At 56.8% G+C, this 17467-nt stretch overlaps 1 protein-coding gene across 3 annotated transcripts; it reads right to left on the bottom strand.

The window, feature by feature from the left end:
* Nucleotides 1-225: 225 nt before the first annotated feature.
* On the bottom strand, nucleotides 226-15629 carry KCNC3 (potassium voltage-gated channel subfamily C member 3). 3 transcript variants are annotated; one of them, XR_002321556.2, is made up of 6 exons: nucleotides 14693-15629; nucleotides 11514-12609; nucleotides 6340-6531; nucleotides 5879-6006; nucleotides 4926-4986; nucleotides 3563-3591 (listed from the first exon to the last, which is right to left on the bottom strand). XR_002321556.2 is itself a non-coding variant. In XM_020971789.2 (5 exons), the coding sequence occupies exons 1-4, from the start codon at nucleotides 15593-15595 to the stop codon at nucleotides 4970-4972; spliced, it is 2208 nt and encodes a 735-aa protein (XP_020827448.1). In that variant the 5' UTR covers nucleotides 15596-15629; the 3' UTR covers nucleotides 3509-3591; nucleotides 4926-4969. The 3 variants fall into 3 exon arrangements, 2 of the variants coding, with proteins under 2 accessions (XP_020827446.1, XP_020827448.1); XM_020971789.2 differs by lacking the exon at nucleotides 5879-6006 and having other exon boundaries at nucleotides 3509-3591; XM_020971787.2 differs by lacking the exons at nucleotides 4926-4986; nucleotides 5879-6006 and having other exon boundaries at nucleotides 226-3591.
* Nucleotides 15630-17467: the final 1838 nt, after the last annotated feature.

The raw sequence follows: 17467 nt of genomic DNA, 5'->3' as shown, positions 1-17467 counted from the left end.
GTAGAGGAAGAGCTGGGAAAGCGCGTGTGCATTGTCAGATCCCTGACGTCATCATCAGACCATCATCAGCTGGATGTGAGACAGGGCCATGGCCTGCCGCCCGATGCCCTGTGAGTGGGGGCCAGTGCCCGATCCAGCAAGAACCCAGACATCCCACTACTCCTCCCCCCTACCCCCGCCAAATAAAGAACATCCTCCCTCCCAGTAAGGGGAGTAAGGGCCACGTAAATGAAAAGGGATTTTTTTTATTTGTTTGGGGGAGGGGAAAGGGGGTGACATGCGGCGTCTGCAGCGGGCGGCTCTGCTGGTTCGCGGGTCATGCACCCCTGGGCGGGGAGTGGGGGAGGGCAGGGCTCCCCCCTTCCCCTGTCCTGGGGGTGGGGGGGGAGATACCCCCCATTAGCACCAGAGTTGGAAGTTTGCAGACCTTCCCCCCCAGCCGATTCAGATCCGCCTCCATCCCTGAGAGCCCCCAACCCACCCCCGCACACACCCTCCCCCCACTTTCTGTGGGACTCCCTGGGAACGGGTGGGGGGGATCTTTATTGCTATGTGTGTGGGGTGGAGTGGGGGCACAGGACCCCCTCCCCATGACCTGCCCCCACTCCCCCAATCCCCAGGAGCTCTCAGATGGGGGCCAGTGGTACCAGGACCCACCCCTACTCTTTCCTCCCCTAGCAAAAAAGGGGGGCACGAGATTCCCCTCCTAACCGTACCCCCCGTCCCTTGTCATGCGTGGGGAGGGGGAGGCATCCGCAGACATGCAGATCATGCGTGTAGTTGCGTGTGCGTGGCGGCCAGAGGGAGACCAGGGGGCATTTAGGGGGAGGGAAGTCCTCCCTCCCCAAATCCCACACTCCCCAAATAAAGTTGTATCGAAGTTTATTTTTGTAAAAAGCTAACTGAAAGCTTTGTTGGAGGTGGGGACCAGGGGGAGGATCCTTTGAGGGGGGGCCTCCAAACTCGCCAAGTCTCAAAACCTGGGAGAGGGAGGGTGTGTATGTGTACGTATGTGTGTGTGGATGGGTGGGGGGAGGAGGGATGGTGGTGGAGAATGTTTAAGCCTTTGGCACAATTGTCCCTACTTCTCTTCGTTCCCCACCTGGGACCCAGGCATCCCCTCCTCCCACCCACTTCCAGCCCCATCTAGGTTCCCAGCCAGGGATTTGGCATCCATGGTAACATTAATCATCAGAGAACTCTGGCTTCTTGCCCCCAACCCTGATCTTCCAGGCTTGGTAGCAAGGGAAAAGGATAGAAGAGTAGAGGAGGGCGGGGATGTCTAAGGAGCCCCTTGCATAGGAAACTTTGCATAAGGAGAAACTCCCTGCCCCTCCCCCAGAGGAGAGAGGGGGATTTGGGGCAAATTCTGCGGGTCTAGGAGTTATAGAAGAGGGGTACAGGCCAATCCTTGGTTTGGGGAAGGTGCTTGGGTCCATGCAGGGCATGGGGGGTAGGGAGAGCAATTGGCTTACCAACTTAGTGACCTCCCCCTCAGCTGTGGGGGGAATTGCACTTTCTCCTGGGACGCTAGGGATGTGACACTATACATTCCATATCCCTTTTGGGGGGGGGTGATATGTGATGGCTGCATTTTGGTAGTGCTGAAGATGAGTTGGAAGCCTAGTGAGGGAAGGTCTGGGACCGTTCATGAGCACAGTTAACACAAGGCCATGACCAGACAATGCAATGCTAGGCTGGGGGTGGGGCGCAGATGTCCTTGGAGAACTCAGGGGAGATAAATTGTCAAAAAGTAGATCAGAGAACCCAGAAGAGGGCTTCTGGCAAGACCTGGAAGCCCCAATGTGCAAAATAGTGTTTGAGCGCAGCTACCTCTGAGATACTGTGGCCAGGCTGGCTGGGGGGGTGGGGTGGGCACACAGAGGACTGGGAGTCACGAGATGAGGGAGGGAGAAACTCTGCCTCCAAATCTAGCCACCGGCCACACCCAAACTCCTGGAGGATGGAAATAGAGGGAGGGCTCTAGGTAAAGACCCCCAGGCACCCAACGGGTGTGTGGATGTGAGAGAGACCACGGGCTAGGAGGAGGAGTACACCACACACTGCAATCTGCTTGTGAGAACGGAAGGTGATGCTGATGCTGAGCGTCTGGGGGTCCCTGACGAAGCAGCATCAGGAGCCTGGCCTCGAGCAGGGTTTTGGGGACATCCCAGTGATTTCCCTTGTGTCCCACGAGTCCCATCCCCCGGACCCCGCTGGGATGTGGGGGTTTCAGGGGGTGAGAAGACACGGAACAGAGGAGGATCTCTTGGGAGCTCATGCACATGCAGACCCAGTCCCCACGATCTGCTCCAGGTGAGGGGAATAGATAAGAAAGACGAGGGGGCCCAGGGGGCTGCAGTCCTCAGGGAGGACATTCCCCAAGCTTGGGCATGAGAGTACATGGTGGGGGGGAGTTGCCCTGGTCTGTGAATTCAGCCTGGCAACTCCAGAATTAGAATGTGTGTGTGTGTGGCGGGGGGAGGCAGCGATTGAGAACAGCAAGACGCTGGCGGGGAGGGCAGGTCCATCCCTTTCCAGAGGGAGGTGGGTCAGGGAGATGGAGTGATCCAATCCTGGAAAGTCTCATGCCCACTATCACCATCCATGTACACATGCATGCACTCTCACACAAATACGCGTACACACACATACATGCACACACATATACGCACGCGCGCACGCGCGCGCACACACACACACACACACATACACACAAACACGTCTACATAGCACTACCCCACTACATCTCCGTGCATGGCTCATCACCTTTGTGGGCCAGTGGCACAGACATGCGCCACATTTCACCCCAACACTCACTACTATGACCTTTAAAAGATGACAACCCGTTACTTCCCCAGATCCACTTCCAGTCCCTCTCTGGGCCTTGGCACCTCCACCCCACCTCGTTTCTTTTTGTCTTTGATTTGCAATCAAATCCTCAGCTCCTTCTACTGCAGACTGGGGCCAAGGTGACCAAGGAAGGCCCAGGGGATGGATGGACTCCCCCCAACTCCCTATTGCCCGGGTGGTCTAGGGTGGGACACAGCATGCGGCCAGAGGCAGCTTATTGCTCTTGCAGGGAATTGGGGCTCTAGGGGGGACATGCACAAAGATGGAAGAGGACAGAGGCTGCCTCAGAAACCGTGGGGCAGCCGAAAGGGTGTCCCAAAGTTAACCGGCACAGTTCTCACTTATTTACACATTTCAATGAGCGTGTGGATTTGGGAGGGGGCAATATGGCTCATGGAGACCTGAGAAGGCTTTTGGGGGGTACTGAGGCTCTGCCCCTCCTTCTTGGGGGCCTAGAGGAAGTGGGGAGGGGGTCTGGGGGTTTGCTGGCGGTCATATCAATTGCATATTATTTGTGACCCTTTAAAAAATACCGCCCCCACCCCTACACCTGGAACCATCCCCCACCACCCCTGAGTCCCCCCGAAGAGGGGGATGGGGGCTAGAGAATGGAGGGCAGGGCAGGAGGGGCACGGCGGGCAGCCCTTGGGGAGCCAGGGGGAGTGGCAAGGGGGGCAAGACGCAAGGACACCCCACTGAGCCCCGCGATGCTGCTCAGGCTGCGGGACTTCTCATAACCTGGGGGAGGGAACGGGAGGGGTCAGAGACAAAGAGAGAGGGGGACGCAGGAAGGGACAAAGACCAAGAAATGGACAGGGGCCCAGAGATATCAGGACCAAGAGACAAACCCAAAGAAAGAGATGAAACAGAGACAGACAGAGAGAGAGGTGGATGGGAACAGATGGAGAGACACACACAGAGACCAAGAGAGAGACACAGAAACAGAGATAGACAGGCATTCAGACCCAAATAAAGAGAGACGGACATGGATGCAGAGATGGAGGCCGAGAGATAGGGACAGAGAGATACACAGAGTCCCAAGTGATGGGAAGCAGGACAAAAACAAAGGAGAGAGGAGAAAGATAGAGACGGAAAGAGACAGAGGCAAGGAGGGGAAGAGAGAGAGAGAGAGAGAGAGAGAGAGAGAGAGAGAGAGAGAGAGAGAGAGAGAGAGAAACAGTCAATGCCAGAAAGGGGGGACAGAGACATTGGGGTGGGGGGAAGAGATGCAGGGTTAGGAGGCAGACCGGAGCTTGTGGCCCTCCCCACTCCCCTCCAACCCTGCCTATTCCCTACCCCAGGTTCCATTGCCTAAGATGGGGGGAGGGGGCAGAAGGCGAATGATGAGGTGATATGGGCATGAAGCTGCAGGTGTGGGCGAGTGGGACAGGGCACTGGTCAGTCTCTCCTCCCCTTGGGTTGGGACACATGCTGGAGAACTGGAGATGGCGAGGGCATGGAGGCAGGAGGCCGTGGGAAGGGATGGCTGAAGCATCCCATTGGGAAGGCCAGTTAAGCTGTCAAAGGGAGGGGTGGAGTTCGGGCCAAAGATCAAGGAAGGGCGCTCAGGGTCCCGGGCACAGCCATGGGTGAAGGTTGTGGCAGGGAAATGGATGGAAAGGGGATGGAGTCCTCCAGTGGGCCAACGTTGGCAAGCTCCCGGGGCCCACGATAATACCAAGTGTCTCAGGCAGCATCAACAAGGCTTTGAGAGCTCCTTGGCGCCCTAAGTCGGGGCAGCAGGGGACCCACTTCCTGCCGGGCTCAGACGTGTGGGGGACCTGTCCCTCCTTTACTGCCTGAAGTCCTTCCAGCTCTAAAGCTGCAACCAAGGACCTGGAGAGGCACTCCTAAGGATGTGACTTGGAGAGTCTGAGAGATTTCGGAGGTTCGGAGGGCATTTGTGGAGGGTATCTTGAGGGTTCTAAGACTGTCTTATGGCCTCTAAAGGGTGTATCCTGAGAGTGCTGAGGGGGTACCTGGAATTTTCTTAGCAGTAGGAGGGCTATCTAGAAGGCTCTAAGAGCATGTTACAGTGGGGGGCCCCCTCCCAGCCAATCCCAGCTGCTGACCTGGGGGAGAGGGGCAGGGGGGGGCCCACGGATCTCGAGAGGTCTCAGGCGGTGACAAGAGCTGGGGACAGAAACACAGAGTCACAGGGGGTGGAGGGGGGCCCCCCAACACTGCCTTGCTGTTGGGGGTGGGGGAGAAACCCCTGGGGCTCCGTCCTCCTCCTCTGTGGTGGTTTCCGGGAGTAGAGGAAGAGCAGCAAAATGGGGGTGGCCAGAGACACCAAATATAGGAGGAGCATCTGGGGCGACTGGGGGAGGTAGTGGGGTGGGGGAGGGGGGAGGGAGATCGACATGGGCTGGGATTGGGAAGCTGGGGCAGGAAGGAACTAGGCAGAGGATCCAGCTGGCCCCATCTGCTCCGCCGATATTTGTGCTCAGTGAATGGATCTCGGCATCAAAGGGAAGGGAAAGTGAGCCACTGAAGACCTCCCCCCACCCAAGCCACACCCAGATCCCACCCCAAATCTCCACATCCCACCCCACTCCCTGGAGGGTGAGCCAGAGGCCACACAACAGAAAGAGAGAGCAAGCAGGGAAGAAGGGAAAAGACAGGGAGGGAGACGGGGAGGGCTGTGGAGGGCATGGATGGAGATGAAGATGAAGAGGAGGTCGGGGATGATGGCAGAGGAGGCTGAGAACTTGGTGGGGGGATTACTACGTGAAGGGAAGGAAAGAGAAAGGGGCACTTGGGGGGAGTGGTTAGCAGGACAGGCTGGACGACAGTGAGGTCGTTGGGGTGAGGCTTGTTAGTTCTGGGCTCTGTGAGTCTAGGGGATGAGTTGTGTGGCTGGGCCTGCGTGCTCAGTGAAAGCCCAGGGCATGAGTTAGGTGGTAGGAGCAGGTGATGACCAAAGGCCTGGCAGCTGCTCAGTCAGGAGACGGTGGGTGTTAGTCAGGGAAAAGCTGGTCCCAGGGGTGAGAGGAGCCTGGACAGCCAGCCAGGGATCACTTACCAGGGGGGCTGGGGGAGCGTCCAGCTAGGGGGGGATCCAGGCTGCAGCGTTGGCGTTGAGGTCGGCTAGAAAGCCAGGTGGGCCAGGCTTCCGCCAGTCCGGGGGGGGCGGCGGGGGGGCACTGGTGGCTGAGTTTTTTGGGGGAGGTAGCAGAAAGGGACCAGGGAATCAAGGGGGAGGGGATGGAGATGGAACAAAACAACAGATGAGGGGGGCAGTGGTGAAGTGGCCTGGGAGGGGAAGAGGGGGGCAAGGATAAGAGGAAGGTGGCAGCAGGAGTGGGGCCCCACTGGGGTGGGCAGGGGGAGGATGGCAGCTTGGACACCCCTGCAGTAAAGTCTTTCCCTTGTCCAAATCTCTACCTCCTCCCCTGTGTCCCTCTCTTCTTCTCCCACAGGGACCTTGGGCTAGGGGGCACCTCGGGATGGGGAGGGGTCCTAGGCAGGGGGAGGAGGTCTCACCTTTTCGGATGGAGCCATCTGGGGAAGCTGTGTAATCAGCCAGCAAGAAGCATGCCCGGTCTCGTCCATAGCGGCCACGGCTCCCAGGGGTGATGGGACTCTTGTCTTCCGGGGACAGGGCTGCCTGGTCAATTGCAGGGCAGTCCTCATGAGCTAGGGCAGCAGCTGCCGGGTCCCCATTAGGGCGAGGGTCTAGTTCCCCAGAGGAAAGGTGGGGAGGGTGGACAGAACAGACAGAGATGAAGAGAATAGAGAGAGACAGAATTAATGGAATCCTTGAGGAGCAGAGCAGCAAGGGCCTTCAGAGGTTACCTGTCTGAGCCCTGTGTTCTACATCAGAAGAAACTTGGGTCCAGAGAGAGGAAGGCGCAGATGGGGATAATGGCAAGAGCCCTGGAGCCAAAGGGCCTAGGTTCTGCCACTTCCCCCTCTGTGACCTGGGGCCAGCGACTGCAGAGGGAGGGGGAGGGGGAGGGGAGAGAAGAGAGGAGAGGAGAAAAGAGAAGAGGAAGGGAAGCTGCAGTCAGAATCATGGGCCAGGCTAGAGGGAAAGAGACAGAGACAGAGGTAGAAATGCCAGGACTTTGAGGAAAGAGATGGATCTGGAAGCAAGGAGAAAGGGAAGGGGGAAGAAGGCAGCATAGGGAAAGGAAGGTCTGAAGGAGTCTGGGGTGTGAGAATTAAGAGGGGGAGTGAAGTGTGAGACAATAGGGTGTAAGAGGGTGGGAAGGTGGAAGGAAGTCTAAGGAATTGGGGATTGTAATGGGGGAATGAGACATGAAGGAACATGGGGGACAGTGAATGAAGAGGCATGGGGAGTGAGGGGGGCAGGGTGTGGCAAGACAAGACAGGTACAAAGCATAGTTAGGCAGCAAAGGCATCCCCAGGGTCACCACCGGGATGGTGAAGAGCCTCCAGCTTGCAACATAAAGAGATCCTATTGTAGGAACTGAGGAAGTCTAGCCTGGTGAAGAGAGGGCTGAGGGAATTTAGATTTAGAATTCATATTCTTATCTTCAAGAACCTAAGGGAATGTCACATGGAGGAGGGTTTAGGACCATGGGATCCTAGATCTGGAGGAGGCAGGGACATTAGGGGGTCCATCTCCATTTTACAGATGAGGAAACTGAGGCCCACAGTGAAAGGCTTTGTCCAGGTCCCACCACAAGTCAACAGCCCAGGTGGGATTGGTTAGACTCCTTCTTTGACCAGTGATGGCAGAAGTAGAAATTTAGAAGGGGGGAAAAGCCCCAGCTCTGGAGCAGAAGGACCCCAGTTCAAATTTCACCACAGAGCTGATATACTTCCTATGTCACTCTCTGGGACTTTTCCCCCGACCTACAAAATGAAGAGGTGGGCTGAAAGTCACTGAGGTCCCTTCTAACTCTCAAATTCTGGCATTTGGTGCCATGAAAGCTTTTCTCTTGGCATCACAAGGGCCATACCGTGGAAGAGGGGTTGCATTTGGCAGAACCAGGAACAGGGGAGGCAGGCGCAGAGAAGCCCATTTAATCTGGAGATGGAGGGGGGAGCTGTCCAAAAGTAGCCTGGGCTACTTTAAGAGGTGTGGTGATTTTGTGAGGGTGTGAATAGGGATTGGATGTGAGGGTGCTAAGAGGTGGGATGGAGTAAAGGAGGAGCTGGCAGAATCACGGGTCAGGCCAGAAGAACCTTATTTCCTGCTTTGACAAGTTACAAGACTGGTGGATCAGGTGGATGCAGGAGGTGCCGTTTACCTAGATTTGGGCAAAACACTTGACAAAGTCTTAATGCTACAGTGGAAAAGAGAATCGAGAGCTAAACATAGATGTGGGACTGGTTAGCTGGCCAGACCTGAAGAGCAGTCAGTCATTAATGGTTCAATGTCACCTCGGCAGGCAGTCTGGAGTGGAGTGCCCCAGGGATCTGTGCTGCTTAACATTTTTATCAGTGACTGAGATAAAGGCTGGCCTGGCAAGCTCACTGAATTTGCAGGTGAAACTGACAGGAACCAAGACTCAAAAAGGCTAACGTGGCAGTTCTCAAGAATTTGAGAGGTCCAAGCTATTTTCACAATAGCACCAAGACTTTTAAATGTCTACTATATTGGTAAATATAAATATAATTTACAAAAACAAAAAGGTCCTGGACAGCAGGGTAGCATCTTCAAAAATTTTTAAGAGTGTAAAGTTTGAATTTGTTTGAAAATGACTAGGCTAAAGCATTGGGCTGAGATAAAAACTCAATAGGGAGAAATGGAAACTATTAACATGAATTCAAAAGGTCAATCCCACAAGTTAAAAGTGGGGAGTTATGGCTGGAGGGCAGCTCATGCGAATAAAAAAATGAGGGGGAGTTCTAGTTCAACTAGGGGGCACCAGAGTGCACAGAGGCCTGGGCCTGGAGTCAGAAAGACCTGAGTTCAAATTCAGCCTCAGATACTTCTTAGCTGCATGACCCTGGACAAGTCCCTTCACCTCTGCTCAGTTTCATCATCTGTAAAATGGGGATCATAATAGCACTTCCTTCCTAGAGTGAAGGACAAATTTGCTTCTGGTGGACTGAAAGGGCAATATAAGTCAATGAGGTAGTATGACCATCCAAAGTGTGAATGGTTCTTGGGCATAGGAGCTGGGCACCAAATGCCAGTGTGACTATTCTCTGCCCTTATGATCAGCTTGGGTTGCCACCTTTGAAGAAGGACTTGGATAAACTGGAAAATGTGCAGAAAGCCACAGGAATGGGAAGGAGGTCTGTAGTCTATGCCATCCCTAAGAGAACCAATGGAAGGAACCAGGACTGTTTAGCTTGGAAAAGAGAAGGCTGGGAGATGGGGCAATAGAGAGGGGAGACGTACATGCCAGCTGCCTCCAAGTATTTGAAGGCCTGTCTTGTGGGAGATGGAGTTGACTTGGGCTGTGTGGCCCCAAAGAACAGACAGGAGTAAGTGGGGGGCAAATTGGCAAAAAAGGCAATTAAGTCCTTAGGGAAGGATGATGTCCTAAGCAGCCCTTGAACCTGCCATGAAACGGACTGGGCTGACAGAACATTGTCTCCCCACTCACTGGTGGTCCTCAAGGCAAGGGTAGGTGAGCCCCTCCTGGCCATGCTATCACAGGGATTTGGGTTCAGGTACACATAGGGCCAGATGGCCTTGAAGGTGCCTTCCAACAAGAACATTTGGCAGGTCTCTAGGTATGAGGGAGTGCAGATGGGAGTGGGGGAGTGATGGGGGCAGGGGAGGTGATGTGAGGAGGACATAGCTCACAAAGTGTTCAGGCATAATGGCAAATGGGAGAGGGCATCATGAAGACCGGAAGGGCAATGAAGGTATATAGACCTGAAGAAAGAGGTAAGGGTTTGGGGGAGGACATGGGATGCATGAGTGGAAGGAGGGGGAGGGGGAATGGGAAGGGGGACTCGAGTTATTTTTAATTGGTTTGAATGTGGGTCAGCTGCTAAGGGAGCAGGGACTAGGCTGCTCAGTCTTTTTTCTCCCCCCACCCCCAACCACCACGACTGACCTACTTTAAGCAAAGGAGGAGAAGTGATGGAGGCCCCCCTCATTTTCACTGCTCTGATTAGCTGCTCACTCAGCCTCCTTCCCTCTCCCGTCCAGCCTCCACAGAGGCCAAGACCTCTGAGAGACCCCTTCCAGTGTCTGTCCGTCTCCTTCTCCGTAGCTGCCCATCTCCTCTCTCTCTGAGGCTGTCGTACTGACACTCTGTCCTTTTATTTGTGACTATCCCTGTCTTTTGCCAGTTACCATCCCTGTATCTCCTTCCCTGACACCTTCTCCAGAACCTGTACCTCCATCTGGTACCTGTTACTCCCCTCCCATGCTTTTCTTGCTTGGTGTTTGTCCCAATAACCATCACTGAGGTCTCCAGGACCATTTCTTTTTCTGGCCTGTTTCTCTGGCTTGGTGGTTAGATCACCTCTCTGTCTCCGACCATCTTTCAATGTCTCAGTCTCTTGGCTCAGTGACAATCTATATACCTTTTCCTGTCTCTCAGTGACAATATAACTCTCAGAAGGTGTGTGAGTGTCTCTGTGTCTCTCCCCCTGACCATCTATGTGTGTTTCTGTTACTAGGGACAATTTCTCTGTATCTAGTAGCTTTCCCTGTATCTCTCCTGCCATCTCTATCACTCTCTCTTTGACTACCTCCATGGCCATTACCAGGAGTGGCTCTCAGGTTCTGTGCACACACCCCCTTCCCTCCCACTTCTCAGAATCCCTGGATTCCTTCAAGACTTAGTTTACCAACTGGGAAACCGAACCTCCCCAACCTGCTTTCTTGCCTTCCTCCTCCAATTCTCATGTGTATCCACATTTGGGTATGAGTTCTAACCCTCCCCACCCTTCCAAATAGGAATTCTCTGATGGCAGGAATTATTTAGCTTTTGTCTATGTGTCCCCAGGACAAAAGGTGCTTAATAAGTGCTGGTTGGGTTAGATACAACCTGTTGCATTTCTGTTTCTCCATCTCTGTGATATTCTGTCTCTCAGCAACCATCCCTCTGCATCTCTCTTCATCCCAGTGACAGTACTTTGCCTCTCATCACCCTTCTATGTCTCTCTCCTCTGGGATAGTCTATCTCTGACCCCCCTTTCTGTCTTTCCATCTCAGTCCTTGTCTCTGACCATCCCGCTGCATCTCTTTCTATCTCAGTGACAGTCTTTGTCTCTTATTGAACAAACTGTTTCCCTGTCTCTGAGTCAGTTTGTCTCTCAGAGACCATTCCCTTTTCTCTTCATCTCTGATACTGTCTCTAATCATCTCTGTGTCTGTCTTCTGTCTCTGACCATCCTCCTGTGTCTCTCCTCTGTGATGGTCATTGCACTCATCCCTCTGTCTCTATCTCTGTGACAGTCTTTCAGTGACCACCTCTCTGTCTCCCTCCATCTCTGTGAGTCTCTGTCTCTGTGACCATCCTTGTGTCCCCTCCTATTACTGCCACAGTCTTTGTCTCTGGAACGATTCCTTTGTGCTTCTGATTGGCTGTGACCTTCTCTCTCAGTGACCTTCTCTCTGTGTCATTCCATCTCTGATCACCTCTCTTGATCTCAGCGACCACCTTCCCATTACTACTTTGTGTTTTCTTCTTGCAGTGACCCCTCTCTCCCTTGCTGGCCCTTTTCTACTTCCTCCCCTCCCCTCCCCCCCAGCCCCTTGTCACCTTCTTCCTCACCTGCCCTGTTGATGTCAATCACCTCCTCCTGAGCCAGCGGACAAGGCTCTCCAGGGGCAGGCAGAGGGGGCAGGCCCATTCCCGCAAGCCCCCCCGCCCCACCCCTCAAGAGCCCTGGGTGCACATGGCCATGGGGCCCAGGCAGCCCCGTTGGGTACGATCCAGGTGGGGGAGGGCTGAGGCCACTGTGATGATGGGGGAGCCCGGGGGCTGGGGGCGGAGGGGAAGGGGGCTCAGGCTTGCAGTAATTGGGTGAGCCCGGCTGAGGGGGGCGAGGAATATGCTTATTTTTTTTCTTGGGCAGCTTCTGTTTGGCCATAGCCAGCGAGTAATACATGCCGAAATTGTTGACGATGACAGGAACAGGCATAGCGATGGTAAGGACACCTGCCAGGGCACACAGCGCCCCCACCAGCATCCCTGACCAAGTCTTGGGGTACATGTCTCCATACCCCAGGGTTGTCATGGTAACCACGGCCCACCAGAAGCCAATGGGGATGTTCTTGAAGTAAGTGTGGTTGGAGCCCAGGATATCATCAGGGTCAGCCCCAATTCGCTCCGCATAGTAGATCATGGTGGCAAAGATGAGCACTCCCAAAGCCAGGAAGATGATGAGCAGGAGGAATTCATTGGTACTGGCTCGAAGTGTGTGTCCCAGCACCCGAAGCCCCACAAAGTGTCGAGTCAGCTTGAAAATGCGGAGGATCCGCACAAAGCGGACCACCCGAAGGAAGCCCAGTACATCCTTGGCGGCCTTGGAGCTCAGCCCTGACAAGCCCACCTCCAGGTAGAAGGGGAGGATGGCCACGCAGTCAATGATGTTCAGGCTACTCTTTAGGAACTCAACCTTGTCCGGGCAGAAGGTGACTCGCATGAGGAACTCAAAGGTGAACCAGACCACACATACACCCTCCACATAGGTCAGGAAGGGTTCTGTCTCCACTTCCACGTTGGTCACATTCTCTGGCGGCTCCCCCGGCACCGAGGATGCCTGTGTCACCGTCTTGTTGTGGATGTGAATGAAGCCCTCGTGGGTCTCCAGGCAGAAGGTGGTGATGGAGATGAGAATGAAGAAGAGGGAGGCAAAGGCAACATACTGCAGGAGGGGGAAGGGAAAAGAAGAGGTGACCCAGGAGCCTGAGCTGGCCCCTCCACCCACACTCATGCCAGTTCTATGTAGGGAGCCAAACAGCCAAACCTCCCTCAACCTTAGCTCTCTAGGCATCAAGGCACTCCCCCCAGCTTCCCTCAGGGAGCTGGACATTCAGGCCCCTACCTCCCCTCAGACCCAAATGTGCAGCCTACAGCCCCTGTCGCAGATCTTAGCTTCCAGACTCCTACAACCTTCTGCCCCTCTAGAGATCTAAGGGTCAAGGCCCCACAGATCCCCTTAGAAAGTCACATGTCTGGCTCCCTCTAGCTGATGAGAGATCCCAGAGTTTGCTTTAGGGAAAGAAGAGGGACAGGGACCCTTGGTCGACAGACTGTGAACAGTCCTGCTGTCTCCCTCCCACCTCCTCACCCCTTGCTCATGGAGTTAGTGGGATGGGAGACCCTGGCATCTGAGTCAGAAGGTGTTTGGGGATACTGGGGCCTCAGCTCTGTGGGACAAGCTCTGTGCGCTGCCTGTGTCTCTCTTCGTAGGCGGTGTGGGACATCTGGGTCTGAACCCAGGCTCTGACTGACTTGCTATGTGACCTTGGGCCTGTCTCCTTCCCCTATCTGGGTAAGGGGCTTGGGCATATCTCCGCTACCTGAATGTGTTTCCTTTCCAGCCTCGCCCCCCTTCCCCCCCCCCCCTACGCTTTTCCGCAGTGATCTGGGTGATAGGGCGCCGCAGTGCGCACGCTCAGGACTCCCTCCCTCCCGCGGCGAAAGTTGCGGCACTGCAGTGGGGGCGGGGAGCGGCCAGCACCGCGGCCAGCTCCCGCCGCACTGCGCAGCCGCACCGTAAATTTGGCCTTAACCCCATCCCTACCGGAGCCGCACTGCGCAGCTGCGGAGCCTACGAATGCCCTCCCTCCTCCTCCCCCCATCTTAACTCCTTCCCAACCCGGCCAGAGTAGAAAGGGAGGAAGGGGAGAAGGGGAGCAAGGGAGGGAGGGGCGCCCTCCGAAGTTCGAAGCCTCAGAAGCTGCTCCTGACCCACAACGGGTTTAACTCCTCTCCCGGATAGCTGAGTGGCGGAAGGGGGGAGGGTCGAGAGGGAGGGGAGGCCCCGCGCCCCCCACCAGTTCTCCCGAAAAGAGGTCACCGGAGGGGGTGTATCTAAGAGCCACGTGCCCCCATCCTCCTCCCCCCTCCTCCAATCCTGCATACTCAGCGTTTCTCTGGGACCTAACTTCCCCGGGAATACAAACCGCCTCCTCCACGCAGCCCCCCCTGGGGGAGGAGAAGGAGAAAGAGGGAGGGGGAAGAGGGATGCGGCATTGCGGTGGCTCCCTGTCCTTTCTTGGCCCGGGACGCAGCCAGCCCTTGGGGGGAGGGGAACGGACAGCAGACACCGGGCTCCTGACCCTCCGAATCTCCTGGCCCTGCAGGGGGTGGCAACTCCCCTAGAGGATACCCGGTTATCCTCCCCCTTCCCCTTTTCCTCATCCCCTTCTCGGACACAAAGAGAGCACCAGATTCTTCCCTCCCTCCAACATGATTTGGGATGAGATCTCGATGGTCGGGGGAAGGGAAGAGTCCAGGGTTCTCTGGACGGCGGAGAGGGAGCACTCCAGAAGAGGGGGAGGGGGGCGAAAAGTCATCTAAAGTTTTTCAAAGGGGCAAGGGATACAGGATGCAGGAGGGGGGCGGGTCTTCGTGGGGAAAGGGGATCCCGCAGCTGACGTCTCTGGGGCTTGGGAACCGAGAGAGGTTTCCAGAGGCTAGAGATTGGTGGCAGCCGATCTGGGCCGCGGGCTTTAGCTAGACATTCCCAAGGCTAGGAGTTGCATCCGTCCTGGGGCTTTAGGGCAGGCCTGAGGGGGAGGGGGAGAAACGCTCTGTTTGGGTGACCCTTGGTAGGAGTCTGGGGGCCGGGTATGTAGACTTTGAAGGGGGTACATCCCGAGGATCAGAGAAGCTCAGCTCTGGGGGTGGGGTGGGGTGAGGGGCAGCCCCCTGCGGAATCTCCCAGGGTTGGGGGGGAGGGGATAGCAAGCCCCCGGAAGGGGCGGGGGGGGCCTCCTTACCCTGGCCGCCCGGGACGAGTAGGGGTCTTCGAAGAGCGCCCACACTTTGGGCTGCCAGCGACGCCACCACGTCGCCCCCGCGGCCCCCCCGGGCCCGGCTGCGGCCCCACCGGCCGCATCCTGGAAGCAGAGTCTCTTGAGCTCCCCTCCGGCCCCGGCGGCGTCCAAGCCACCCGCCTCGTCGTCCCCTAGCCCTCCGGGACCGGCCCCAGGTCCCCCGGGGCCTCCGGCGGCGGCGGCCGGCTCTGGGGTCTCGAAGGAGTCCAGCGCCTCCTCAGCGTCGCGGTGCTGCCGATAGGTCATCCAGCAGCAAGCCTCCACGTCGGTCTCGTCGATGCCCCAGAACGCGAGCTCCTCCTCGAACAGGGGTCCGCACACGTCGGCCGGGCAGTGCAGCTTGCCAGTACGGTAGTAGTTGAGAACGTAGGCGAAGACGCCTGGGTGCCGGTCGAAGAAGAACTCGTCGCTGCGCGGGTCGTAGTCGAAGTTGGCTGCCGCCCCCGGCTCCGTGAGGCCGGCCAGCCGCGTCCCGGGTAGGGTGCGCAGCGTCGAGCGGTACGTCTCATGGCGCACGCCGCCCACGTTGATCACGATCTTGTCGCTGTCGCCGCCGCCGCCGTGTCGCCCCATGGCCGGGCCCCCGGGGCATGGCGCGCCCCCCGCGGGCGGCCCAGGAGGAGCCGGGCCGGGGCCCGGGACCGAGGCGGACCCGGGCCCGGGGCAGGGACCCGGACAGGGACAGGGACAGGGGCCGGGACTGGGACAGGGACAGGGACAGGGGCTGGGAGGAGGAGGCGGAGGCGGAGGAGGAGGAGGAGCAGGAGGAGGCTGCGCCGGCGGCTGCTGCGGCTGTTTGGCCGCCGTGCGCCCGCGGAAGGAGGAGACACAGACTGAGCTCAGCATTGGAGGGGCGGGGCGCCCAGGGCCGGGGGGCGGGGCCCAGGCGGGGGGCGGGCCAGGCCCCCCCGGGGGCGGGGTGGATCTTGGAGGAGAGGGGCAAGAAGGAGGGAGGTAGAGCCAGGCGCGAGGAAGGGGCGGGGCTCTCCACTAGGGGAGGGCGGGGCTCAGGCTGTTGGCCCAGTCCTTCTCAGCTGGAGGGCGGGGGCTGGTGGGAGCACTCCAGGGGTCGGTGGGCTGGCCCGCAGGCTGCGCATCCCTGAAGGCGGAACTGAGAGGGAGGGAGGAGGGAAAGGGGCGGAGGCATCCGTGGAAGGCGGACCTGGGGAGGGGCGGGGGGGGAGAAACAGAGAAAGGGAGGGGTCAGGACTGCCCCCCCCCACTCTTTCGGCCGGCCTCATTTTCCGACAGCATCCCTCATTCCTGAAGTCTTTGTCTTTCTAGGTGTAGGTTTCTGAGAATCTCTATCTTTGTCTCTGTCTTACTAAGTTTCATAGTCTGTTTCTCTGTCTCTTCTGTATTTCTCTCTCCCTTGAATCTCTCCTTCGGAATCTTCGTGTCTCCATGTTTCTCTCTTTACTCACGTATGTTTCTACCCTCCCCCTCATCTCCATCTCTGAGTCTCCCTATATCTCCCTCTGCGGCTCACTCTCTCTGTGTCTCTCTGTCTCTGCGTCTTCTACTTCTCTTCTCTTCCCCCCCCCTCCGCACTGAGGACTCTGGCTCACTACCAGACCGCAGAGTTGGAGGGGTGGCCTCCCTGCAGGGCCCCAGCCAACCCTGCCCTGCCGGACTCCCCCCTCCCCAGTCCTCTTCGCATGCATCCAGAGCTCCCCCTTCTATCTGGACACTGTCGTGTCCATGCCAGGCATTGATTCCCCTCACCACCTCCACTGACCCCTGACTCTTCTGGGGTCTCTCATTCTCCAACAGGATACTTCCCCACCGTCTGCTTGGGGGACTAGAAAGAGCTGATCCACTACCATCAGGACCCAGGCGTCCTTGGCTCCCCTCGCCCCACAAAGAAGAAACAGTCAACCCCCGACACCATGAGACTGAACAAAGTCACTGCCTTCGGTGAGAAGGGAAGGGGGCTGAAGAGGAAAGGGGGAGAAATAGGAAGAAGGGAGAATGGAAAAGAGGGGAGGTGGGCTGGGGAAGGGAGAGGAGAGAAAGGATGAGAAATGGAAGGTGAGGAATGAAGAACGGGGAGGGGAAGAGGGAGAAGGTGCTGGGGAAAGAAGGGATGAGAATTAGGAGAGGGGGAAAGGGAGAGAAGATTAAAGCTCTGGTGTCTGGGATGGAGAAGTGAGTGGGCCGACTGTGGTGGTGAAGTGGATGCAGGGCTAATGGACAGATCTGAAAGAAGAGGTCTGAAGGGCCAGGTGACTGGTCTGGGAGGAAATGAAATGGATGCTTTAGGCTAGGGGCCCCTGGAAGACTGGATTCTGGAGAATGGCAGTGGGGAGGATGTCTAGGTCATGGGATATGGGCTCAGGGTGAACTTCAAATTGATTCTTGACTCTCGGGTCCCCTTCCTCTGCCCTGATCGAGGAGGCAAAAAGATGGAAGGCCAGAGATTGCCTGAGGTTTGAGCTGTTTGGGATCCAGAAGTATCTCCACAATCTCTCCCCCCACCCAAACAAAATATCTGGAGCTCTTGCTCCTTCAAGGCCTCTTCTCACACTTGCCTCTCTCCGGTAAGACAGACTCCAGGCAGGCTTCTCTTGCCCTTCCCCTCTTCTCTTTCCTTCCAGCCCAGCCCATGATCCTAATCCCTTCTCTCCATTCCCCCCCATCTCTGTCCCTCATTCTTGGCCTCTCTATCCTCACCCCACCACCACCGGCACTTCCTCTCTCTTCTGAGTTCCATGTCTT

The sequence above is a fragment of the Phascolarctos cinereus genome, unplaced genomic scaffold, assembly GCF_003287225.1.
Source record: "Phascolarctos cinereus isolate Bilbo 61053 unplaced genomic scaffold, phaCin_HiC Scaffold_726;HRSCAF=1367, whole genome shotgun sequence".
Taxonomy (NCBI): Eukaryota; Metazoa; Chordata; class Mammalia; order Diprotodontia; family Phascolarctidae; genus Phascolarctos; species Phascolarctos cinereus.
Note: the sequence above shows the minus strand (reverse complement) of the source record. Positions and strands in the feature narration are given on the sequence as shown.

Excerpts from the sequence above, each read along its gene's own strand:
- KCNC3 (XM_020971787.2), bottom strand. The coding sequence starts at position 15,595 with ATGCTGAGCTCAGTCTGTGTCTCCTCCTTCCGCGGGCGCACGGCGGCC. Across the intron at positions 6,532-11,513 it reads GATTGACATCAACAGGGCAG|ACCCTCGCCCTAATGGGGAC; the intron begins GTGAGGAAGAAG and ends CTGGGGAACTAG. Across the intron at positions 3,592-6,339 it reads AGATGGCTCCATCCGAAAAG|GTTATGAGAAGTCCCGCAGC; the intron begins GTGAGACCTCCT and ends TCCCTCCCCCAG.